Source organism: Rhinatrema bivittatum, chromosome 3 (assembly GCF_901001135.1).
Source record: "Rhinatrema bivittatum chromosome 3, aRhiBiv1.1, whole genome shotgun sequence".
In the NCBI taxonomy this organism is placed as follows: Eukaryota; Metazoa; Chordata; class Amphibia; order Gymnophiona; family Rhinatrematidae; genus Rhinatrema; species Rhinatrema bivittatum.
In genome coordinates this window covers 277,257,251-277,282,540 of record NC_042617.1, presented here as the reverse complement: position 1 = coordinate 277,282,540, position 25,290 = coordinate 277,257,251, and the positions used below count along the sequence as shown (strand labels likewise).

Below are 25,290 nucleotides of genomic sequence, written 5' to 3'. Positions count from 1 at the left end.
ACAGGTCACCTCCATCCCCTTCGGCAGTGAAGATGCGTAGGCTGTGGTGGTCTGTGATGCCTGGTCCAGTTCCTTCAATTTGAGCCTCCTGTCATTGATGACTCTTCTCTCTCTTAACAGGGGCCAGATGACTGTGTGAAATGTGCCAACTACAGGGACGGGCCACACTGTGTAGCGACATGTCCAGAAGGCATTATGGGGAACAAAGGACCCATCTTCAAATACCCCTATTTCAATAATGAGTGCCACCCATGCCATGAAAACTGCACGCAGGGGTGAGCTGAGACATGAGAGAGTGGTGGGGCTGGATATGGAGGGGAGGGGAGGGGAGGGGAAGCGTGGTAGAGATGGGATTGGGGAGGGAAAGTGGCAGAAATGGGCTTGAAATGGAGAGAGAGAGCAGTGGGGATGGGAAGAGGGGGGGGGGGGGGGAGGAAAAGGAGAGTGATGGGGAAGAGCTTGGAAAGAGACTAAGTGGTATGTGTGTGTAGGAGCCATGAACCGGCAGATACTGCTGCTCTGAGACTACTAAATCCTGGACATTTGTTGAACTTAAAAAAAATACACCCAGACAGAGATGGGAGGACCAAAGAAAATAGGATACATCTGAATGCATGGTATCCCTAAGACTGAGTGTGCCTGTGCTGCTCTGTCATCACACACTGACGAGAGTTTTGCATTGCAGGTGCAGTGGGCCAAGCCTTGATGACTGCAGTGGTGCGGAGTCCCGGGTGGCTGATAGGTACTGAGGGACGTGGGCTCTGGGCAGGGACACACTGACCCTTCTCTTTCTGTCTCTGGTTTTTGCCGCCTGTGTAAAGAGTCCCTTGCTCTCTGACTTGATAGCTTCCAGCCAGGCTCTGCAGGATAAGTAACTCCTTCCAGGTCACAGCACAGGAAGCAGTTTTCTAGATCAATCAGAGGATGGAGAGAGAATTCGGTCACTGACTCTGGGAAAAATCATATTGTTTTGGGAGATATTCAAATTATTAATTTATTATAAAACAACATATAGGGCCTGATTCACTGTGGCTTTTCTTCCATTCTGTGTCTGTTGGGGGGAAAAAATCTTAGTGAATCAGGACTGTAGAGATTTTTTTTTTTTTTCTGGCACAACGTCATTTATTTCTTTAAAATTCTAAATATACTCATGCCATCCTCCCCTCAGAATAACTGCAGTAGCCCCCCTCATTAAAATCAGATTTACTTCCTTTCTTAATTCATATTTTAAATGTTATATTTCTTGCCATGTGACAGACATCTGTGCACTGATAAAGAATTTGAAGCATTCACTCTTATCTACAAGCATGTGTAGGGCAGGGGACGGATTGGCCTATCGGAGGATCGGGCATCCCCCGGTGGGCCGGTCGCTCTAGTCACGTGGTCTGCCGAGCACGGCCGTGACAGAGCCGTGCTCGGCAGACCACCTGGTATCTCCTGGGCCAGCCTGGGCGGCGAATCCCCGGGCCGGCCGTCATCGGGAATCCGCCCCTGAGTGTAGAGTATGTACTCTAGGTCAGCGGTTCTCAACCGGTGCGTCGCGACACACCAGTGTGTCGCCAAGCACCGGCAGGTGTGTCGCGTGGCTCCCGGTCCCTCCCGCTGCTCGTTCTTCCCTGCTGCCGTTGCCGCCGGGCTATCAGCACGTTCAAGCCCAGCGGGAACGGCAGCGGTGCAAAAAAAAAAAAAAAGCTGTGGCATCCGCGGCTGCCCTTTTCTTCTTCCCGCGCCTGCATCCCCCCCCCCCCCCCCCCCCCCCCCCGGACCCGGAACAGGAAGTGATGCGCGGGAAGAAGAAAGGCCGTGCCGCGTGATAAAAGCAAGTTTGCTTACCGTAAACGGTGTTTCCGTAGATAGCAGGATGAATTAGCCATGCTGTCATGGGACTGCCTGTCAGGCTCGGGAGGCGGAGCTTCCTAAGCGATGTCAGAGCTTTGCTCTGAGGCTGCGCGTGGGTTCCCGCGCCGGATTGACAGTTCTCCTCAGTCTGTGATATAGCAAGCGTGATCGTGTAGATCGGTCGATAGCCAGGGAGGTGGGTGGGTCAGCATGGCTAATTCATCCTGCTATCTACGGAAACACCGTTTACGGTAAGCAAACTTGCTTTTTCCCGTCGATAGCAGGCTGAATTAGCCCTGCTGTCATGGGAGTCCACAGCTCCCTGTCACGCTGAATTTGGTGTTATGTCTTGTAGCGTGACGTGACTAAGTGGCTGTCGACATTGAATTTATTAGAAGTGATGACTGCAGAACCGATTGACCCACTTGTGCATCACTCGTGGCTTGGTGATGAAGACAATAATGGGCTGCAAATGTATGGAGAGATGCCCATGTTGCTGCTTTACATATATCGAGAAGAGGGACCTGCGTGAGATATGCTAGAGAGGTCGCCACTTGACGCGTTTGGTGGGCCTTAGGGCGAACATCCAAAGTGACATTCTGTTTGTTATGACAGAATTGGATACATTGCGCTATCCAACTGGCTATGGTCCGTTTCGCAACCGGTTTTTCTGGTGTGGTTGGGTTGTAGGAGAGAAATAATTGCGATGGCCGAGATGGCGATTGGGTTCGTAAGGTATAGATTGCTAAGGTCCTTTTGCAGTCTAGAGTGTGTAAGAGCTTTTCGTGTTCAGAAGCATGGGGTTCTGGACAGAACGTTGGTAAGTCTATACTCTGATTAAGGTGAAATGGAGTTACTACCTTTGGTAGAAAGGATGGGTGAGGTCGAAGTGTCACTTTTTGTGGATGAAATTGAAGATATGGTGCATAATGTACCAGAGCTTGCAATTCACTCACCCTCCGTGCCGAGGTAATGGCCACCAGAAAGACTGTTTTCCATGTTAGGTATTTCGGGTGAGCGGTATGTATTGGTTCAAAGGGCGGTTTCATGAGTTGGTTGAGGACTACATTCAAATCCCATTGAATTGGCGGTTTAGTAACCGGTGGTCTCAAGTGGTTCAGTCCTCTTAAGAATTTGGATATCATTGGGTGTAACGAAATAGATTGGCCTTTATAGGGTCTATGTCTGGCCGCTATAGCGCTGAGGTGGACACGTACTGATGTGGTCGCAAGTCCTTCTACATATAGTGTGTGAAGGTAATCCAGTAGTTTTGATGGTGGACAAGACAGGGGGTCTAACTGTTTCGTTGTACACCAGATTGCGTATCTTTTCCATTTAAATTGGTAATTCCGACGTGTAGATGGTTTTCTGGCTGCCAGGATTATTTCTTGTACAGACAAGGAGATACCTTGTTCGTCAAGGAGGATCCGTTCAGTCTCCATGCTGTGAGATGCAGAGACGAGTGTAGAGGGTGTAACAGGGTCCCCTGTTCCTGGGATAGTAGATCTACTCGAGGTGGTAGACGGAGTGGTTGTTCGATGGACAGTTGGAGTAAGTGCGTGTACCAATGTTGACGTGGCCAGGCCGGTGCAATGAGAATCATCTGTGTCGCATCTAGCATGCACTTTTGCAGCGTACGTGTGATCAAAGGTATTGGGGGAAACGCATACATCAGCGGTTCCGTCCAAGGAAGGAGAAACGCATCTTGTGTTTGTCGCAGATGACTGGGCCATACGGAACAGAACCTGTCTACTTTGCGATTGTGTTCTGTTGCAAAGAGGTCGATGGAAGGGTACCCCCACGTCGCGAAGATGGAGTCTGCAACGTCTTGATTTAGTGACCATTCGTGGGGATGAAACACCCGGCTTAGTTTGTCTGCCCGAGTATTCGCTATGCCCGGAATGTAGGTTGCTTGTAGGTGAATGGAATGTTGGCATGCCCAATTCCAGATTTTTAGGGCTTCGTTGCACAGGGGCCAGGATCCTGTTCCCCCTTGTTTGTTGATATAGAACATTGCTACTTGATTGTCCGTATAAATCATTACCCTGTGGCCCTGTAAATACGGGAGAAAGGTTCGTAGTGCGTAACGAATCGCTCTGAGTTCCAGAAGGTTGATTTGAAACGTCTTTTCTATAGTCGACCAGAGGCCTTGCGTCTGGAGTTGATTGAAATGTGCCCCCCATCCCTTCTTGGAGGCGTCCGTGGTGAGGACGGCATTGTGTGGTAAGATTGTAAACGGTGCTCCGTTTGTTAAGGTGTGATTCTTGAGCCACCAATCGAGTTGAGTGAGCATGGCGGACGTGAGAGCCACTTTCCACGAGAGAGGTTGTGAGTGCTGTGTCCATTGTCGACGTAGATGCCATTGAAGTATGCGCATGTGTAGGCGAGTGTTGTTGACTGTGTAAATGGAAGCTGCCATGTGTCCTAGAGCGACTAGGATTTGGCGAGCTGAGGTTGTATGTAGCGTTCGTAAATGGAGAAATATCTGTCTCATGTTTATTCTCCTGTCCTGTGGGAGGAACACTCTGTGTTTGGTGGTGTCCAGAATGACTCCGATGAATTGCAGGACTTGTGTTGGTTGTAAGTGAGACTTCTGATAATTGATTTGGAGTCCTAGTGTGTTCAGGCACTGAATGGTGTCTGAAAGATTTTGACGCAGCGTGGAGGGATTTGATGCTACCAACAGCCAGTCGTCCAGGTATGGAAAGAGCATGATCCCCTGTTGACGAAGATGTGCCACTACCACTGCCATGCATTTCGTGAAAACTCTGGGAGCCGTCGAGAGTCCGAACGGTAGTACTTTGTATTGGAAGTGATTGTTGTTGGCTCGAAACGAGAGGTATTGCCATGAAGAGGGGTGCATTGGAATGTGAGTGTATGCATCCTTTAGATCTATGCTGCACATCCAGGCTTTGTGTTGTATGAGGGGTAAAATTGATTTTAGAGATATCATTTTGAATTTTTCGGTTATTACGAATTTGTTGAGTTCTCGTAGATCTAAAATTGGACGTAGATCCCCGGATTTCTTCGGAATGAGGAAGTACGGGGAGTAAAAACCGGAATTCCATGACTCTTTGGGAAGAGGGTGAATTGCCTGTTGTTGTAACAGCGTTTTCAATTCCATTTCTATCTGAATTGTAGTTGGATGATGATTCTTGGGTGGTGGATGTGGTAGGGTGGGAAGCATGTGAAATGGAATTTGATATCCATATTGTACTATGTGGAGGACCCATTGGTCCGTCGTGATGGCTTCCCATTGATGTAGGTGAGATGAAATGCCCCCCGCAGTGATTTGTTGTGGTAGTGGCGAGGGAATTGCTAAAAAGACTGCGCTGGTTTAGTCTGCGTAGTTTGCTGTTGTTGTTGTTGTCGTTGTGGGCGTGGGCGGCCCCGTCGGGATTGGTTCTGAGTATTCTGTTGTCTGGTTGGTGGTTGATAAGGTTGTGGTCGGTACGGGGTATATGGTCGATATGTTCGACGCTGAAATGTAGGTCTACGATATTGCGGGTAGTATCGTCTATTGGTATTATACGTTGAAGGTGCCGTCAGAGATTGTACCGCTACCGACTGTTCCTTGAGTTGTGCTACTGTTTCTTGTAGTTTGTCTCCAAATAGGTTGTCACCTCGACAAGGGAGGTTGGCGAGTTTAGTGTGAACATCTTCACGTATGGAACTAGCTTTTAACCATGCTAGTCTACGTGCCGCCACAGCACTTGCTGAGACTCTGGAAGTCGTGTCAAAATTTTCATATACTGTGCGTAGTAGATGGCGTATGGCTTCCTCTATGTCTTGTAGGGGCGAGACCCCAGCAAGATTGTGTTCCGTTTTCAACTGTTGTACACAATTGAACAAGTATTGCGCCAAATAAAATTGATGTTGACTAATACGTGCTCCCAACATTGCTCCCTGAAATGCTCGTTTGGCAAAGTCATCCAGGGTTCGGAGGTCTTTGGTCGGGGGAGTCGTAGAATGTAACTTTTGTTTTCTTGCCTTGGTCATTGCTGATTCTACTACTAATGATGCATGAGGCAATTGAGAAGTAGAATAATATTGCGATTTCTGCATTTTGTATTTTAAGTCTATTTTCTTGGATACAGATTGTATTGTGAATGGAGTTTCCCATGATTTTTCTAGTAAGGTATCCAAAACCACATGAGAGGGTAGAGCAGTAGGTTCTGTTGGCACATCAAAAATTTTCAATAGATCGAGAGTATCTGCTCTCGGATCCGGTATCTTTTGGATTGGGATATTTAGAGACGTTCCCATTTTTTCCAAGAATTTGGGGTATGTTAAATCTTCTGGAGGAGAATAGTGCTCCTGGGATGCTTCCTCTGGTTCTGAAGGATATCCTGTGGAAGATTCAGGCGATACATCTGTGTCTAAAGAAATGAAATTACTGTTAGACGCAGGTTGTGGATGTGGGGTACCATCCCGTGATTTTGGGGTCTGTGAATGTGATATCCGCAGTTTGTGATGGGGTGGTGATGAAGGAACCGTACCTTGATGATATAAAGAATCATCTGGTTGACTACCATAGGTCACTGTATGGATAGGAGTGGATTGATTGTCGTCATGTATGGATGCTGGCATTTGATACGAGGATTGCATGGCATCAAAAAATCCTGATAAGGCTAATGATAGCGTGTGGAAAGCATCCTTGGCTTGTCCAGTCATTTGAGGTTTTCCACTTATTGTAGAATTAGACGTTGTAGGTTGTGTGTTGTCAGCATCTTTAGATAATTTCCTCTTTTTTATTGATGGTTCTTGAGAAGAATCTCTATGTGAATTCTGTGCTTGTGAAAGGTTAAATGATCTGTAGTGTGACGAGCAGGAGAAAGAGGAACAAGATTGCAAGTCTGAATCTTCTGTAGTGCTCCATGGGGAATGGGATGGAGAGATTGCTTGTACCTTGTGTGTTGCTGAATGGCCATGTGGATTTTTGTGGCCTGAAGTCTTAGGCCGTTGTCCCTGGTTAGATCGTGTCTGAGGTACTGTGCTTGCCGTTTTAGGTTTCCCTCCATGGTCTCTTGATGCAGTGGAATGCTTTTTTAGAGTCCTCCATTGAGATTTTTTATTTTTAGAGGTATTCTGTGGGGTTGCGCCGTGAGAAGCGCCGCGTTTCGGCGTTGATGGTGACTCTGAGTCACGTGGTGCGCCGCGTCGTTGCGTCGGAGTTATGTGGGCCGTGCTGTGACTTGTATTTCCAGCGTGCCCTACGTCATTTGCGTCGTTCAGTACGGCGCCGGCTTGCGCCGTATCTCTCTGCTTCACAGCTGTTCGGCTCGCGTCAGCTGAGGGCTGTCTCGCATTTTTGGTGAGCGATTTATTCTTGGAGGGCGAGGGAGAACTTTCCCGTGAGGGTGGGCGATCTCTGTGCCTACGGTCCTCAGATCGTTTAGGTTTAGAAATGCGACGGGTGACATGTTCTGAGGAACGTCCTCTCTGCGATTGAGGAGGTACAGTTCCCGGGCATGGGGAAGATTTTGTGTCAGATAATCTATTTGCTGACTCCCGGAGGTGGGTTAATACCCTTATCTTTTCAGCCCGCATTCTCTGAGCCCTCGGTGACATACGTCCACAGGCAGGGCAGTTGTCAGCATCGTGATTTGGTCCCAAGCAGCGATAACAGAGAGAGTGTGTATCCGTAATAGACATTACCTTACCGCACTCACACGGTTTAAATCCCGATTGTCTCGGCGTTCGTTGTTTGTCAGACATTGTTTTATTTTATTTTACTGAGGAGGATAGAAGCTCCGCCTGCGATCCCGCGCGCGGAAAAACAGACTGAGGAGAACTGTCAATCCGGCGCGGGAACCCACGCGCAGCCTCAGAGCAAAGCTCTGACATCGCTTAGGAAGCTCCGCCTCCCGAGCCTGACAGGCAGTCCCATGACAGCAGGGCTAATTCAGCCTGCTATCGACGGGAAAACTAGCAGGCACGGCCTTTCTCACGCGGCACGGCCTTTCTTCTTCCCGCGCACCACTTCCTGTTCCGGGTCCGGGGTGGGGGGGGGGATGCAGGCGCGGGAAGAAGAAAGGCCGTGCCGCGTGATAAACTAGCAGCGGCCGCTGCTAGTTTATCACGCGGCACGGCCTTTCTTCTTCCCGCGCACCGCGTATCACTTCCTGGTCCGGGGGGGGGGAATGCAGGCGCGGGAAGAAGAAAAGGCCAGCCGCGGATGCCACAGATTTTTTTTTTTTTTGCACCGCTGCCGTTGCCGCCGGGCTATCAGCACGTTCAAGCCCAGCGGCAACGGCAGCGGTGCAAAAAAAAAAAAAATCCGTGGCATCCGCGGCTGGCCTTTTCTTCTTCCCGCGCCTGCATTCCCCCCCCCCCCGACCAGGAAGTGATACGCGGTGCGCGGGAAGAAGAAAGGCCGTGCCGCGTGATGAAGTAGCAGCGGCCGCTGCAGCATCGGCCCCCAAGCTATTGCAGCAGACGGTAATCGGGAGAGGAGAGAGCAGCAGGAGCCTCCCGCGATCGATGGAATTCTTCCTTATTGGCCTGCGGGGGCTGGAGGAGGAGGAGCAGCTACCGTTGGGGGGGGGGGGGGGAGGGAGAGAGAGAGGAAGTGAGTGACAGAAAGAGAGAGAAGCAGCCAGCCAGCCTGTGTGTGAGAGAATGTGTGTGATTGAGAGCCTGTGTGTAAGTGAGAGAATGTATTTGATCGAGAGTATGTGTGTGATTGAGAGAAACTGGTCAGAGAGCTGATGTATGTGTATATGTGAGAGACAATGAAAGTGACTGCTCAAGGAGATGACTGATGTGTATGTGAGACAGTCAGGGATGTGTGTTTGTGTGTGTGTGAGAGAGAGAGAGAGAGAGAAAAAGCATGGAAGTGAGAAATCTGGGTATGTGAGAAAGCATGGGAGTGGGAAGCCTGTGTGTGTGCATGTATATGAGAGAGACTGGTTGGTAAGGTGACGGTGTGACTGGTGTGTATGTGAATGTGAGAGAGAGAATGTGATTCAGGGAATGAGAAGCCTGTGCACGTGGAGAGCGAGCATGGAAATGAGAGAGAGAGACTGGTGTGTGTGTATGTGTGTGTAACAGAGAAAGTGATTATGGGAATGAGAAGCCTGTGCATGTGAAGAGAGTGAGCATGGGAGTGAGAACCTGGGTGTGTGTGAGACACAGCATGGGAGGGAGAAGCCTGTGTATGTAAGACAGAACATGGAAGTGGGAAGCCTGTGTATGTGTGTGTATGCATGCATGAGAGAGATCAGGTGACGGGTGTGTGTGTATGTGTATGTGGGAATAAGAAGCCTGTGCATGTGAAGAGTGAGCATGGGAGTGTGTGAGATACAGCACGGGAGTGAGAAGCCTGTATATCTGAAAGAGAACATGGGAGTGGGAAGCCTGTGTGTGTGTATGCATGAGAGAGATCAGGTGACGGGTGTGTGTGTATGTGTGAGAGAGAGAAAGTGATTATGGGAATGAAAAGCCTGTGCAGGTGAAGAGTGGGCATGGGAGTGAGAAACCTGTGTGTGTGTGAGACACAGCATGGGAGTGAGAAGCCTGTATATCTGAAAGAGAACATGGGAGTGGGAAGCCTGTGTGTGTGTATGCATGAGAGAGATCAAGTGACTGGTGTGTGTTTGTGTGTATGTGAGAGAGAGAAAGAAAGTGATTATGGGAATAAGAAGCCTGTGCATGTGAAGAGTGAGCATGGGAGTGTGTGAGATACAGCACGGGAGTGAGAAGCCTGTATATCTGAAAGAGAACATGGGAGTGGGAAGCCTGTGTGTGTGTATGCATGAGAGAGATCAGGTGACTGGTGTGTGTGTATGTGTGAGAGAAAGAAAGTGATTATGGGAATGAGAAGCCTGTGCATGTGGAGAGAACAAGCATGGGAGTGAGAGACTGGTGAGTGTATGTGAGAAAGAGAAAGTGATTATGAGAGTGAGAAGCCCATATATGTAAGTGGAACACGGGAGTGGGAAGCCTGTGTGTGTGTGTATGGCATGAGAGAAACTGTTCAGGAAGGTGACTGGTGTGTTTGTCAAAGACTGGGAGATGATTGGTGTGTGAGAGACAGAAACTGGTCATGGGGGCATGACTGGTATGGTGTGTGTGTGTGAGAGACATGGGCCCTAAGGAAGAGGACCATGAGTATAGAGCTTAGCCACTACTGCTGCTTCTGGTGTGTGCTACAGCCTGCATGGAAGAGGAGTAGGACAGCTGCTGGAGGGGGTAAGTAAAGGTGGCTTTTTAAGTTTATTTTTCTTGATTGACTGCCATTTTAATTATTTAATATTATGTGATGTGTCTGCTTTTTTTGAAATATTTTATTGGTGTTTGGAGAATTTTTAATAGTTTTTATGAGTTTTTAATTGTTGGATGTTATTCTGTTCATAGTTGTTGTGAAACATTTATTCTGCTTATTAGTATAGTTTTACAATTATTTCTGTGTGGGGATCTATAGCTGCTTGTTAGTTCTGTTTTCCTAATAAGAGGTGTATTGGTTTTTAGGGCCTGATTTTAATATTTATAGTGTTGCCTTTTCATAGATAGGGTTGCTCCTGTTTGAGTGTATTCCATAATACAGGTGTAACTGTGTGTGGATTAGTTTATGTGCATTACTACAGATCCTGGGAGTATGTTAGGTCGGTTCTGTGTCTGTTACAGAGATATTTTACTAGCATGTAAGTGTTTTATCAGTCTTATTTGTTGCGTTTTCTCAAGAGGACATGCATTGGTGGTAAACTGCTGTCTTTTCATAAGTAGGGCTATTGAGCCTGAAAGTAGAAGGAGTTTGAGTTGCTGTTACTGAGATGACACCAGAACCAGAATATCTTTTTTGTAGATGAGTTGAATGGGGAATGTCATAATTCTGCTTTACATCCATTATTGTGGATCAGGGGGGTTCCCGTGGATGCAAACTGTACATTTACATCTAGCCCTGTGACGATCATGGGTCAGTGTGTCACGCATGTGAGAACCATCTGTCAGGTGTGTCCCGACAGAAAAAAGGTTGAGAACCACTGCTCTAGGTGACATACACAACTGCTCCCAGTGTTGTCTGACCTCTGACCTTGAATTAATATTGCCTCCATTACCACAAAAATTAAACCAATCAGGCAAATGATTTCTAATGAAAACACAGCTGGCAGAAAGGGAGACTGGCCCAGGCTGCTTGTGCCTCAGTTCTGGGTCAGTTTAAAAGGATGTCGTCTTAATTTTGCTCCTTGCTCTATGGAGGAGGTGATGTGATTCCTTAATCTTCCCATCACTCAAAGTGTTCCATTTCGCTTTTCTTTTCCCTCACATTGAATCCCTGAATGCGTCATGGACTGAAAAAAACATTCTGGCAATTTTACAAGACAGTCTGGGGTGGTCCTCTGAGGGGGAGGAGAGAAGCAGTCGGAGAACCAGGGGAGGGGGAGCGAAAGATGTCAATATTCAAAGGGTTTATCCCGGGTAACTTTTCACATCACTCTGACAAAACCTGAGATTTGAATAGTTCCTCCCCCCTTCTTTCTCCCGGTTGTCTGGCTAAATCCTATCAGGATAACTCCTTACTCACACACAATTTAGCTGGATAAAAAGAGGCGGTGATGGAAGCTTTCTGGGGGGTGCGGTTTAAATTTTAACTGGTTGGTGTTACCCAGCTAGAGTTAGCCGAGTAACTCAGGATGGAGAAATAGCTCTCCTTAAACTACCTGGGTAACTTTACCCAGGTGTAGTCAGTGGATCGCTTTATCTGGCTATGTTCTGCTGACTACCTGGGTAACGATCCCCTGGTAACTTTCCCCGTTCACCCCCCTCACTGCTGAATATCATCCTCAGAGTCTCTACTAAAGCAAAACTCTCGCAAACTCAAACCCCTTCCACCCTCACCCCCAGAATCTGCAGGTGCCACCTTCAGGGTGCATCTTATCACAGGATGTCATCTGGAAACTGGGCGTTCCCTGTACGTACGGGGATCAGTCCAGACTCCTGGGTTTTACCCCCCTCCCCCCTCTAGCAGATGGAGACAGAGCAGTTATCAAAACAAACTCCGCCTATAAATAGACTGGTGCCTCCTACAGTCAGACAGTATTCCTCTGTCTCCAGCAGATGGTGAGGGTGCAAAACCTACAGTCTGGGCTGTGTGCTTGGTTGGTTAGTTAGAATTAGCGGATTATTTTGGTTTTTAATTTTTATTTCCATTCTTAATACAGTTTTAAAAAAAACATTTTTGAAAAAGGAATTTCTAGCAGCATTGTGGTCTGGAGCCTCCCAGGGGGTTGTGAGGTTCTGAGAGAACCATGGTCTGAGGCAGCTGCTTCACAGGGCCCTATTTTCTCTACTTAGCAGCTTGGGTGCGATACCAGGGAGCCCGGTTCACTCCACCTGAAGGGATCAGCAACTTGGACCACTGCCGGGCAAGATTTATAATTAAAAAAAAAAAAAAAAAAAGTTTTCCTTTCATTTTCTCCCGTGCCGGCTCTCTCTCTCTCTCACTCCCTCCCTGTCTCAGCGCGGTATTTGCTTTTAGTTTTTGCTATTTCTTCATGCATTCATTAAATTTTGTTTAATCTATTTTTTCTGTCATAACTCGATGCCGCGTTCGTCCGTTTGCTGCTCGTGCGGGTCGGCCTGCGCGCGTCTCTCCAGGGAGGACCTTTGCTTGGCTTGCATCCCGGGGGGGGGGGGGAGGGGTCGTCGGGAGCTGAAAAAAAATGTTAAAACAGCAAAACAATTTAAAACAAAGTCTGCCCGGGTCCCAGTTGGGACATCTGCTGCAATTCACTCTGAGGCTGATCAGTTCCCGGTCACTGCAAGAACGGGGGCCATTTTTCAATCTTTCAGGGTTGTGACTAGTGCAGCGCTGGGGGAGAGGGTTTTACCTCCTCCTCTTTCTCCCCAGCAACGTTTCCCAACGGACAGGGAACCTTTACAGCCTAATTCCCCTACAATGGAGGATAGCCTCGAGGGGGCCTCTGACTCCTCCTCCTCTTCCTTTTTTTCGTCACAATTTGTATTGTTGCTCCATAAAGCTTACAAGGAGAGGAAGTTAGGGAAGCTGCAATCTGGTAAAAAGGTCGTTTCTCAAGGTTCTAAGCCCTCTGCTCAGAAAAGGTCTACCTCTAAGGGAGGTGTGGTTTCTGCTCAGCCTAAGTGTCTCCGTCTGTCAGGGGGTCCCCAGATTACTACGGATACTTCTAGTCAGGATACTGATCCAGAATTCCAGACCAAGCCCCCACAGGGGGTGGATGTAGACCCTGATTTACAACACCAAGGCACAATGAGTGGGGCGCATGCTGCGGAAGGGGATGACCCTAAGGTGGTTCGCCTCTTTAGAAAGGAGGAGTTGGGTCCCCTTATTCCTTCTATTTTATCTGAACTGGGCATTGAAGGTCCCCCCAGAGGAATCTAAACTGGGGGCTATGGATCCGGTGTTGTTGGGTCTGAGAGGCCCTGCTTCTTCTTTTCCTTTTCATTTCTCGGCTACAGATTTGCTTTTCTGGGAATGGGATACCCCGGACCTGGGATTGAAAGTGAGTAAGGCCATGGACAAGCCCTGTCCTCTGCCAGAGGATGCTTTAGAGCTGCTTTGAGTACCCAAGGTAGATGCGGCAGTGTCCGCTGTTACCAAGAAGACCACGATCCCGGTTACTGGAGCTACAGCACTCAAAGACCTGCAAGACAGAAGTTGGAGGTGCAGCTTAAAAGGATTTTTGAGGTTTCAGCACTGGGAGTGCGTGCGGCTATTTGCAGCAATTTCGCCTTACGAGCGGGTCTCCGCTGGGATCAGCAGTTGCAAGCTAACGCCGCCTTATCAGATGAAGAAGCGGCCCAGGCAGGTCGTCTGGAAGCTTCAGTGGCGGACAGCGCTGATACACTACATGACCTATTGCACACATCGGCCAGATCCATGGTTTCAGCTGTCTCAGCTCGTAGACTCCTCTGGTTGAGAAACTGGTTGGCGGTTGTCTCCTCCAAGTTACAGCTTGGGTCCTTGCCCTTCAAAGGCAAACTACTTTTCGGTAAGGACCTGAAAGATATGATCCAATCTCTAGGGGAGAATAAGATTCATCGGTTACCGGAGGATAGACCTAAATCCAGAGGCTCCTTTTTGTCCCGGGCCAGATTCAGAGGGAATCGAAGATTTCGCTCATATACAGCGCCTGCAGCCCCTTTTCGGCAAGCTCCTAACAGGCAACAGACCTGGTCCCAGTTCTTTCGGGACTGTCGGTTCGGGAGGCCTGGTAACTCCCAGTCTGCTTCCGGTGCAAAATCATCACAATGAAGGAGCGCAGGTCCATTCCTCGGTGCCAGCGATAGGGGGCAGACTGTCCCTGTTTTTCAAGGAATGGACCAAAGTAACAACGGACCAGTGGGTCCTTACCGTGATAAGAGAAGGCTGCGCTTTTATATTTTGCACGGCGTCCTCGGGATAGTTTTCTAATTTCTCCCTGTGGTTACAAAACCAAGCGAAGAGCGGTGCAGGACACTTTGCAGCTTCTTCTGCAACTAGGGGCCATCGTCTCAGTGCCTCCGGAGGCAAGAAGGAAGGGCTGTTACTCCATTTACTTCATAGTGCCAAAAAAAGAGGGATCCTTTCGGCCCATTCTGGATCTGAAAAAGAGTAAACAGATGTCTCCGGGTCCCCTGGTTTCGCATGGAGACGCTCCGGTCAGTCATTGCCTCGGTGCGCAAGGGAGAGTTTCTAGCATCCTTAGACTTCACAGAAGCGTATCTTCATATAGGCATTCGGTCAGACCATCAGAGGTTTCTTCGGTTTTCGGTACTGGATCAGAATTTTCAGTTTCGGGCTCTGCCCTTCGGTCTGGCCACAGTGCCCAGATCATTCACCAAGGTGATGGTGGTGGTGGCATCACATCTCTGCAGGGAGGGGTTGCTGGTGCACCCTTACTTGGACAATTGGCTGATTCGTGCAAAATCGAAAACGCTTGCCCAGGAGGTGATTCAGAGAGTACTTCAGCTCCTGCAAACACTGGGCTGGGTGGTCAATCTCATCAAGAGCTGACTGGTGCCCACTCAGTCGCTGGAATATTTGGGAGTTCTATTCGATACTCAGCAGGGCAGAGTTTTTCTTACCATGGAACGCATCTCCAAGCTGCAAGTCCAAGTAAGAGGTTTAATGCTCAAGCACCCACCCAGAGTCAGAGATTTACAGGTTCTCTGGTCGATGACTTCAAAATTAGAACTGGTACCCTGGGCCTTTGCTCATATGAGGCCTTTACAGTCTGCCTTGCTTTCCCGACGGAACCCAGTCTCCGAGCTTTTTCATCTACCTTTGCCGCTTACGGAGGCAGCACGATCCAGTCTCGATTGGTGGTTGGTGATGAACAATTTAACCCGGGGAGTTCCCCTGGAGATGCCAGACTGGACAGTGGTCACCACAGATGCCAGTCTCTCTGGTTGGGGAGCGGTATGCCGAGGAAAATCGGTGCAAGGATTTTGGTCTTCCGTTGAATCACTCTGGTCGATCAATCGACTGGAAATCATAGCGGTATGGTTGGCGTTGCAAGCGTTCCATCCTCTCCTCCAGGGCAAGTCGGTCAGAATTCTCTCAGAGAATGCAACCAAGGTGGCATACATCAATCGCCAAGGTGGAACCAGAAGTCAACCGGTGGCGATGGAAGCTCTCCAATTGATCAGCTGGGCAGAACAAAACTTGGTGACCATAGCAGCGTCTCACATCGCCGGCGTGGACAATGTGCAGGCAGACTTTCTCAGTCGTTACCGCCTAGATCCCGGAGAATGGGCGCTGGCGGAGACCGCCTTTCAACTCATATGTGATGCATGGGGCACACCCAGCATGGACCTAATGGCAACTTTTCGAAATGCCAAAGCGCTGCAGTTCTACGCTCATCACAGAGAGATGGGAGCAGAAGGGGTAGATGCCCTAGTGCTGCCTTGGCCCACCAAGGTTCTGCTGTACATCTTCCTGCCTTGGCCATTGATGGGCAAAGTGCTCAGGCGGATAGAGATCCATCCAACGGAGGTCATTCTGGGAGCTCCAGTATGGCCGAGACATCCCTGGTTTGCAGACCTTCTCAATCTTTTGGTGGACGGTCCGCTGCGGTTTCCAGTTCTCTCAGACCTGCTGCATCAAGGGCCTATTTGTTTGGAGGAAGTCGATCGCTTCTGTCTAGCAGCATGGCTTTTGAAAGGCAGAGGTTAAGTCGTAAGGGCTATTCTCCGGCCGTAGTAGCTATGCTTTTCCGATCGCGTAAGACTTCTACCAATCTTACATATGTTAGGGTATGGAAAGTTTTTGAGACTTTGTGTTTGGACCGAGAGATCGCGCCTACCTGGGCCTCGGTGTCTGATATTCTGTGTTTTCTACAATCCGGTCTTTCTAAGGGATTATCATGTAGTTCCCTCAGAGTGCAGGTGGCGGCGCTTGGTTGTTTGCGTGGCTCCATCCAGGGTGTAGCGTTAGCGGCACTTCCAGATGTAGTTTGTTTCCTTAAGGGAGCAAAACACTTGTGTCCTCCAATTCGGCATCCTTATCCATCGTGGAATCTAAATTTAGTCCTCACTGCCCTTTGTTTGGTGCCTTTTGAGACTTTGAAGAGAGAGACTCTAAAAGATCTTACCTTGAAGGTGATTTTTCTGGTGGCCATTACATCGGCTCGTAGGGTGTCTGAACTCCAGGCGCTTTCCTGTATGAAACCTTTTTTGCGGATTTTGGATTCGGGCGTTTCTTTAAGGATGGTTTCATCTTTCTTGCCGAAAGTAGTTTCCTCTTTTCATGTCAACCAATTGGTGGAGCTGCCGGCCTTCACGGAGTTAAACTGTTCGGATCCTTTGGCGGGTGACTTGTGGAAGCTCGACGTTCACAGAGTCTTGCTGCGTTATCTAGAGGTTACCAATGAGTTTCGTGTGACCATCTTTTTGTGCTGTGGAGCGGTGATAAACGAGGACAGGAGGCGTCCAAAGCTACTATAGCTCATTGGCTATTAGTTCGGCCTATCTCCTTTGTGGTAGAACCCTTCCTACGGGTCTGTGTGCCCACTCTACTCGTTTGTAAGCAACATCTTGGGCAGAGTGTCAGATGGTATCACTGCAGGAGATTTGCAGGGCAGCTACGTGGAAATCCCTGCATACTTTTGCGAGACATTACAGACTGGTTGTCCATGCTCCAGTTTCAGGAGGATTTGGAGAGGGAGTGCTTCGAGCGGGCCTCTCCGGATCCCATCCCAGGTAAGAAAGCTCTGGTACATCCCAGGAGTCTGGACTGATCCGGGTACATACAGGGAAAGGAAAATTAGTTTCTTACCTGATAATTTTCATTCCTGTAGTACCATGGTTCAGTCCAGAATCCCACCCGTCAGAGACATGGAAGAAAGGGAGAGTCCGCTCGGTTCTTATGTATTTCGTTATTTCAGAGATTTGAATTTTTTATCCTCGTGGTTTTCAAGGTTCAGGTCCCAGGAGGGTTCAGTGGACTAGTTTGTTTCTTTTATTATATATAGTTATGATGGTTTTGAGAGTTCCATTCTGCTTTGACATTGAGTAATACTGCCGGACTGTAGGTGGCACCAGCCTATTTATAGGCAGAGTTTGTTTTGATAACTGCTCTGTCTCCATCTGCTAAAGGGGGGGGGGGGGGGGGGGGCAAAACCCAGGAGTCTGGACTGATCCGTGGTACTACAGGAACGAAAATTATCAGGTAAGAAACTAATTTTCCTTTGCTGGTATGGTGGCTGTTTTTTTTGTTTGTTTGTTTGTTTTTTTTTGCTTTCTAACATTAGCCATGTAATTATCATTCCCGCTACATAGTACAACTTTAGAGCAGCAAAGGCATCAATATTGATGCCTTTGCATCAATATTGCACCAGTCAATTACTATTTGCACCAGTCAATTAATATTTGCACCAGTCAATTACTAGTTGGCATTCATTCCTACCCGGTCTGGCACTCTGTCTTCTCGTATAAAATGGACTCTGAGACGTTCAGGTTATAGCACTGTTTAAGTTTTTTTTTTTTTTTTTTTAATTTGTTCATTCTATGGTAACAACACTTTACCGGCCTTTCTTCTTTCCAGCTTGTTGTAAGCTTCCAAGTTCTCTCCCCCTGTTGATTGTAATTTTGACTTATTCCTACCTATTGTTATCTTTCGTTTACTTGAATTATTACTCTAGTTTTCCCTTTGTTAAACTGTAAACCGATCCGATATGGTTATTTACTATGAAGGTCGGTATAAAAAACTGTTAAATAAATAAATAAATAAATATTGTGTCCTTGATATGGGGGAGAATAAGCAGACGAAAGATTGTGTCTTTAATAAACCAGCTCTAGACTATAGAATCTCAGTTGTCTATTTATACATTTAACAAATGCTTGATGGAAGAAATTCACTACAAAGTCCATACAGTCCTGTCTTTTCCAGCCCTGAGAACCAAATACCATCCCTCCCCATGGTTGTTCCCTTGGATAGCCATGTTCTAGCTGCATTCCTGAGACACGTGTCATGCTGGCTGTCCAATATATCTTATGTCAAGCATGCAACCAAGGGTTCTAGGATGTTCTTGACCTCAGCTGACCTTTCCTTCTGGTTGTTTGATTGACTTGTGTCGTGGAAGGCAAGGGGCCTGACCATTCATTTTTGCCTTGCAGAAAGCTCTTGGCCATCATTGCAGCTGTGGTCGTGGGCAGTGCCTTCATGCTGGTTCTCTCCGTCTTGCTGGCTCTCCTGTACTGGCGTGGCCTGAAAATCCAGAAGAAGCGGGCAATGCGTAGATACCTGGAGAGGGGTGAGGTAAGAGGAAGTGAGATCGAGGACAGGAAGAAAGCACCCCTGAATTTGGGTGCGATTTTTTTTTTTCCCCCTTCCCTAACAGGGACAGGAGTCGCTGAGATATCCAGTGTAGGGAGCAGAATCTGAAGCCGGCTGCTCAAGCCTAATCTCATCCCATGTACCTATGCAGAGAGCTGTGAGCTGAAGATCTATCAAAAGAGGGGATTTGTGCTTTTGTTTCATGGAAACTGCCCCATTGCATGCTATTACTTTTGACTGATCTACATGGCCAGAACTCTGTGGATTTACAAAGAAAAGATAGAGGAGGGATTAAGACCCATATCTTGGCATGGTTAAGTGAGTCCAAATATCGAAAGGGTAGCGCTAATGGAGATAAGGATCCAGATTCATACACAGGAACACACTCAACCGTCAAAAAGCAGTGAGAATTCATCTTAGAATTTGAGCGATTGAGTGTGTTCCTGTGTATGAATCTGGATCCTTATCTCCATTAGCGCTACACTTTTGTTATTTGGACAATACCTCTGTGTGACCTGCTCTCCCACTCCACTTTATATTTGCAATGGTTAGGTGAGCTCCAAGTTCAGCTTAAGGTAAGAGTCCTCCACCATGCTGAACTCTGTCCAGACCCCCTGCTAAGTAACAGCACTGCCCCATGCAAGGACGACCAAAGGTGGGGGTGCTGAGGGATAGAGCCCTGGGGCCCTGGTGTGATCTACTTCTCTTGAATGTTTTCCAGTGCCTGGAGCCTCTGGATCCCAGCGAGAAAGCCAACAAGGTCCACGCCCGGATCTTTAAGGAGACTGAACTGAAGAAGATGAAGGTTCTGGGGTCCGGAGTGTTTGGTACTGTTCACAAAGTAAGAACAGAACCTAACCTTTTTTTTCACCTGGCAGGGGGTCGTTTTGGCTTCTCTTGATTTTCTTTCCAAACCCCTCATTTATGGTAAAGCCTTTAAAATGCTTCTTTACTATCTGGAAGTAAAACTTTTTTTATGTATGAGGACGTGACTCTCTGCGATCGTGGCTCCTGGGTCAATGTTTCCCTCCTGTGGTTTTTTTCTCCAGGATCCTGGGCTTTGATTGAATGTGTTTATCGGTGCTTGGTAACGTGTTGAAGTGTCCTTTATACTAAGATTGTGCTTCTCTGTCAGGGTGTTTGGATTCCTGAAGGAGACTCTGTGAAGATTCCAGTCAGCATTAAGCTGATACAGGATTGGTCAGGCAGTCAGACATTCCACAGTGTCACTGATGTGAGTAAAACATGCACTCCCTCCCCCGTCTCTTATTTCCCACTGATTTTATGGCTGGGGCAGGAGCCAGACAAACCGTATTCCTCGGTTTAACTGTGGGCAGGAGTAGTGCCAGCTTCTCTGGTAAGCTGTCTCCTTAGCCTCCCTCAACCCTGCTCTGAAAGGATGTCCTCCCTGGGGTGAGATGGTGGTTTCCTGTCCATGTCTATTCAATAGTTGTATGTTTCTGCAAAGTGAGAGTGTGCATTTTGTAGAACATCTACTGAGATCATCTACTGAGGGCTAGAATTGTGATAAGACTCTGCAATCTCAATGCTTCTGAGTTATCCAGACTCTATATCACTGTGTCTGTCCCCCCTAATCTATCCAATCCTAGAAGTGATAGGTTCTATATTTCTGTGCCTGTCCCCGAGTCATCTAGTCCTAGAGATGAAAGGCTCTGTATCCCTATGCTCATCTCCTCAGCTACCCAGTTTCAGAGAGGAAAATTGGTTCTTACCTGCTAATTTTCGTTCCTGAAGTACTACGGATCAGTCCAGACAAGTGGTTTTATGCATCCCTACCAGCAGATGGAGGCAAAGAATAAAAGCTTTGAGGCACTGCTGCATAACAGAGTGCCACCTGCAGTCGCTCAGTATTGACCTGTACCCAAGCCAAGATGACTACCTTAACAAATCCCAATAAACCTGGGGCGAACAGATATAGAAACATAGAAACATAGAAATGACGGCAGAAGAAGACCAAATGGCCCATCCAGTCTGCCCAGCAAGCTTCCCTCATTTCTTCTCCCATACTTATCTGTTTCTCTTAGCTCTTGGTTCTAATTCCCTTCCACCCCCGCCATTAATGTAGAGAGCGGTGATGGAGCTGCATCCAAGTGAAATATCTAGCTTGATTAGTTAGAGGTAGTAGGGGTAGTAACCGCCGCAATAAGCAAGCTACACCCATGCTTATTTGTTTTTACCCAGATTATGTTATACAGCCCTTATTGGTTGTTTATCTTCTCCCCTGCCGTTGAAGCAGGGAGCTATGCTGGATATGCGTGAGGTATCAGTTTTTTTCTTCTCCCCTGCCGTTGAAGCAGAGAGCTATGCTGGATATGCATCGAAAGTGAAGTATCAGGCACATTTGGTTTGGGGTAGTAACCGCCGTAACAAGCCAGCTACTCCCCGCTTTGTGAGTGTGAATCCTTTTTTCTTCTCCCCTGCCGTTTAAGCAGAGAGCTCTGCTGGATGTGTGAAGTAACAGTTTTTCTTTTCCCCTGCTGTTGAAGCAGAGAACTATGCTGGATATGCATTGAAAGTGAAGTATAAGAATGGAGTGATCAAGCTAGTTGAAAGGCATCAGGAATAGAGGAAGGTGGAGGTAGTAATTTGATACTTAAAGATAGGAGCCACCTGAAAACAACTAGGCCCTCTTAACCTGACAGAACACACATCTGAAACTATGTACACTTCTCATAACTCTGAATATATCCCATATCGGCTCAGCAACATCCAGAAGTGAAGAAATCTTTCACAGAATGGGGATGGGTCTCTGGACTGATCCATGGTACTTCAGGAACGAAAATTAGCAGATAAGAACCAATTTTCCTTTCCTGTTCATACCCCCAATCAGTCCAAACAAGTGGGATGTACCCAAGCCCCTCGATTCTAGGCGGGAGCTCGAAAGACCGGCGTGCAAGACCACATCATCGCACGACAAATCTCCTGCAGAGAAAACAGTTTACACTCCATCCATGAGGTTGCCTGTGCCCTAGTGGAATGCGCTTTCAACCCCTCCGGCACTGATTGGCCCTTACAGGTGTAAGCTAAAGCTATCGTCTTTTTCAGCCATCATACAATAGTGCCCTTAGACGCCTTACTTTCCTTCTTAGCACCTCTGCACAGGACAAAAAGATGATCAGATCTCCGAAAGGCATTTGTCGCCTTAAAATAGTGCAAAAGAATTCTGCACCCATTCAGCAAGTGAAGCTCCTTCGCTATAGGAGCATCCACAGACAAATTCGGAAAGGCTGGTAACTCAATCACCTGGTTAAGGTGAAAGAAGAAACCACCCTAGGCAAAGAAAGAACTAAGTTCAGATTCCATGCTGGACAAATCTTCTGAACAGGAGGATGCAAACATGTTGCCCCTTTGAGGAAACAAACCACATCCAGGGGAGACACCAATAGTCTTCCCTAATCCTACCTCCAAGGGAACCTAAGGCTGCCACCTGAACCTGAAGGGAATTATAGGCCAAACCATAAGTCAAACTGCTTTGCAAAATAAAAAAAACTAGAATCTGTGGAACATCCACTTTCAAAGGCTGCACCTTGTTCTGTAAACACCAGGACATAAGCCAAAATCATGAAAGGCCGCCTTGCTTGCAGTAAAGTCGCAATCACAGGCTCCGAATAACGTTTCAAGCGGAGCCTTCACCTATCAAAAGCCAAGCCACTAGACAGAAGTAGTCCTCCTGGTCACAAAATACGGGTCCCTGCCACAACAGCCCTGACAGATGGGCCAATCAAATGGAACCATCAACCGCCAGACAAAGAAGGTCCGCAAACCACGGCTGGTGCGGCCACTCGGGAGCCACCCGAATCACCCTGCCCAGATGAAGCTCGATGCACCACCGCACTCGATCTACAATAGGTCGTGGTAGGAAAAATGTTCAGCAACAGGTGTGTCGACGCCTTCTGATCCAATCTCCCTTCTGCTACTGAAAAACCGACTTCAGATATCTTCGCATTTCCTGAGGTCATCATGAGGCCCACTGCTGGTTTGCCCAGTCTGGCCTGAATCAAGGAGAAGGCCTCCACCGGCAACTCCCACTCCCCCGGATACAGACGAGGAAGTCCGCCTGCACGTTGTGCACTCTGGCTATAAGGGAAGCCACTACTCTTGCCAGATGCATCTCTGCCTCAACAAAAACCTGTTGCGCCTCCAGCGCTACTAGATGTCTTTTCGTTCTGCCCTGGCAGTTGATATATGGCGCTGACGTAGCACTGTTCGAGAACACTCGCACTGCCTTGTCTTTAATGAGGGGGAGATACTCCAGTAAGGGCTCTGCGCACTGCCCTGGTTTCCAGCTGATTGATGGACCAGGTCACCTCCTCTGAAGACCAATGCCCCTGGGCCGATGTTTCTTGACACATCACCCCCCCCCCCCCCCGCCCAAACCAGAGGCTGGCATCCGTGATCACCACCACCCAGTCGGGCACTTCTCAATCCATTCCTTTCTCAAGATCGTGCCAAGAGTGACACCACGAGAAACTGGAACAGGCATCCTCCAGCAATGGTAAATGAAGCTGAAATTCCCCTGAAAGGGGATTCCAACAGGATAACAGCATCCTCTGCAGCGGGTGTGTGTGAGCAAAGGCCCAAGGAACCCCCAGGGCCTGCAAATAATCCTGGACCCTGGAATTGCCAGACGTAGCAGCCTAAGGACCTGATTCCGCAACTTGACTACCCACTCCGTAGTCAGAAACACCTTCCCCAGCTGGGTATCGAAACGTGCCCTCAGATATTCCAACTGGGTGGACTATAAATGGCTCCTGCCAGATTAGTCACCTAGCCCAATGAATCCAGGAGCTGCCGGATCCGCTGGACTGAGTGACAACACTCCAGTTCCGACTTCGCCCATCCTAACCAATCGTCCAGGTATGGGTGCACCAGGATACTTTCCTTCCTGAGCGCCAACGTCACTACCACCATCACCTTTGTGAATGTGCGCGTCGCAGCACCAATACAAAGAGAAGGGCGCAAAATTGGAAATGCTCCCCCAGGACCCTGAACCTCAGGAACCACTGGTGACCGGACCCAACAGGGATATGGAGATAAGCTTCCGACGAGTCCGACAATGCCAGAAACGTCCCTTGGCGCACCTCTGCTATTACTGTGCGCAAAGTCCCGATCCAAAACCGCAGCCCCCAGAGGACAGATTGACCTTCTGCAGATCGAGAGTGGGCCCAAAGGTCCCCTCCTTTTTGGGCACCGCGAAGTACATGGAGTATCGAACCTGCCCCCTCTCCAGAGGGGGCACTAGAACAATGGTGCGCGTGAGCTGTAGCCGTTGCAGCGTCCCCACACCGCATCTTGCTTGGCCCGGGAGATGCAGTGGGAGATTACAAAGGTGTCCCTGAGCAGATGAGAAAACCTCAAGATATAGCTCGTCCAATGTGATCATGATCCATTCCTCATAAAGGAGGGACAGCCTTCCTCCACCAGCCTCTGGAGAGGAGCGGACCAGCCTGCCTTCAATGACCAGTCTTGCTTCCGCCTCCCCCCTTGGGGCCTACCGTCCCTCAGAGGCCTGTGTTGGGCTCGAAAGGACTGCTGTCTGTCTGCATTGGACTGTTGTCTGCCCGAAATCTTTTTTTTTTTTTTCTTGCACTGCCGGGTTCCTGCTAGTGCGAAACTGCCTCACATCTCGGAATCAAGCTCGCGGGGGAGGGGGGGGGGTGTTGTTGTCCTCAGGCAGCTTATTACCCTTCAACTCCCCCAATTGCTTCATGAGCTGCCTCAAATCCTGTCCAAATATTAGCTTTCCCTTGAAGGGGGAGGTATGAGAGCTGCGCATCTGTCGACCAATTTTGTAGCCATAGGAGTCTCCTCGCAGCTACTGCCAAGACCCTACCTCCTGGCAGAAGTCCAGATCATATCATACCGAGCATCAGCCACAGAGGCCACTCCCGCCTCCTCAGCCAGAGTCCCTTACCACTTGCCATGTGCCTTCTGCACCCAGCACACAACTTCGGCATGAAGACTTCAAGCCGAAACCTCAAACAGTTTTTGAGCAGGATCTTCAGTTTCCGAGCCTGGAGGTCTTTTAGAGCTGCCGCTCCGTCTACTGGAATGACTGTTTTCTTAGTGACCGCCGACATGGCTGCATCCACCTTGGGAACTCTCCAGGACTCCAAGATCTTTTCCAGCCTGGGTTATAGCTTCGCCATAGCTCCCGCTACCTCCAGGCCCGCCTCGGGAGATTCCCCCTCCAGATCTACCAGCTTCTTCACTGTCGTCAGGAATGGAAAGGCCTTAGGGGGTCCTCCTTAATCCTCCAGGACCTGTTACCCCTTCGTTATCCGAGTCCTCCCTCAGCAGCTGGGACTTCATCAAAAGGATCCACTAAATCGCTGACTGGGTCCTTGTCTGGCTCCTCCACAGTATCCTGCCGCTGATCGGGCCCATCCAACTCGTCTGATGTGTCCCTGTCCTCAGGTGTGGACTGTCCCAGCCAAAGGAGATGCAGGATCCTTCCAGAGCCCACCTGCTTCCCCCCCCCCCCCCCAAGGCTTTTAGTCACAAGGGGTTTCCTGGGAAGCGGCCGCCTGGATCTTGCCTCCTTCTCAGCCAAATAGGCCATGTGAAGAAGCAGGACAAGATCCACTGAAAACTGCCCATCGTCCCCCTGCCCCCCCCCCCAGCCCCATCCCTTCCATGCCACCAGCAGAGCTTAAATCTATGGATAAAAGTGGGGGAGGGGAGTCCCGAGG

The 25,290-nt window shown here is 48.7% G+C and overlaps 1 protein-coding gene across 1 annotated transcript in view; it reads left to right on the top strand.

The window, feature by feature from the left end:
- ERBB3 (erb-b2 receptor tyrosine kinase 3) overlaps positions 1-25,290 on the top strand; it is a 202,624-nt gene that overhangs the window by 97,658 nt on the left and 79,676 nt on the right. Inside the window, exons 15-19 of the mRNA XM_029594738.1 lie at positions 121-275; positions 686-742; positions 18,418-18,559; positions 19,299-19,418; positions 19,713-19,811. Coding sequence (XP_029450598.1) covers positions 121-275; positions 686-742; positions 18,418-18,559; positions 19,299-19,418; positions 19,713-19,811 — 573 coding nt within the window. The remainder of the gene's footprint in view (positions 1-120; positions 276-685; positions 743-18,417; positions 18,560-19,298; positions 19,419-19,712; positions 19,812-25,290) is intronic.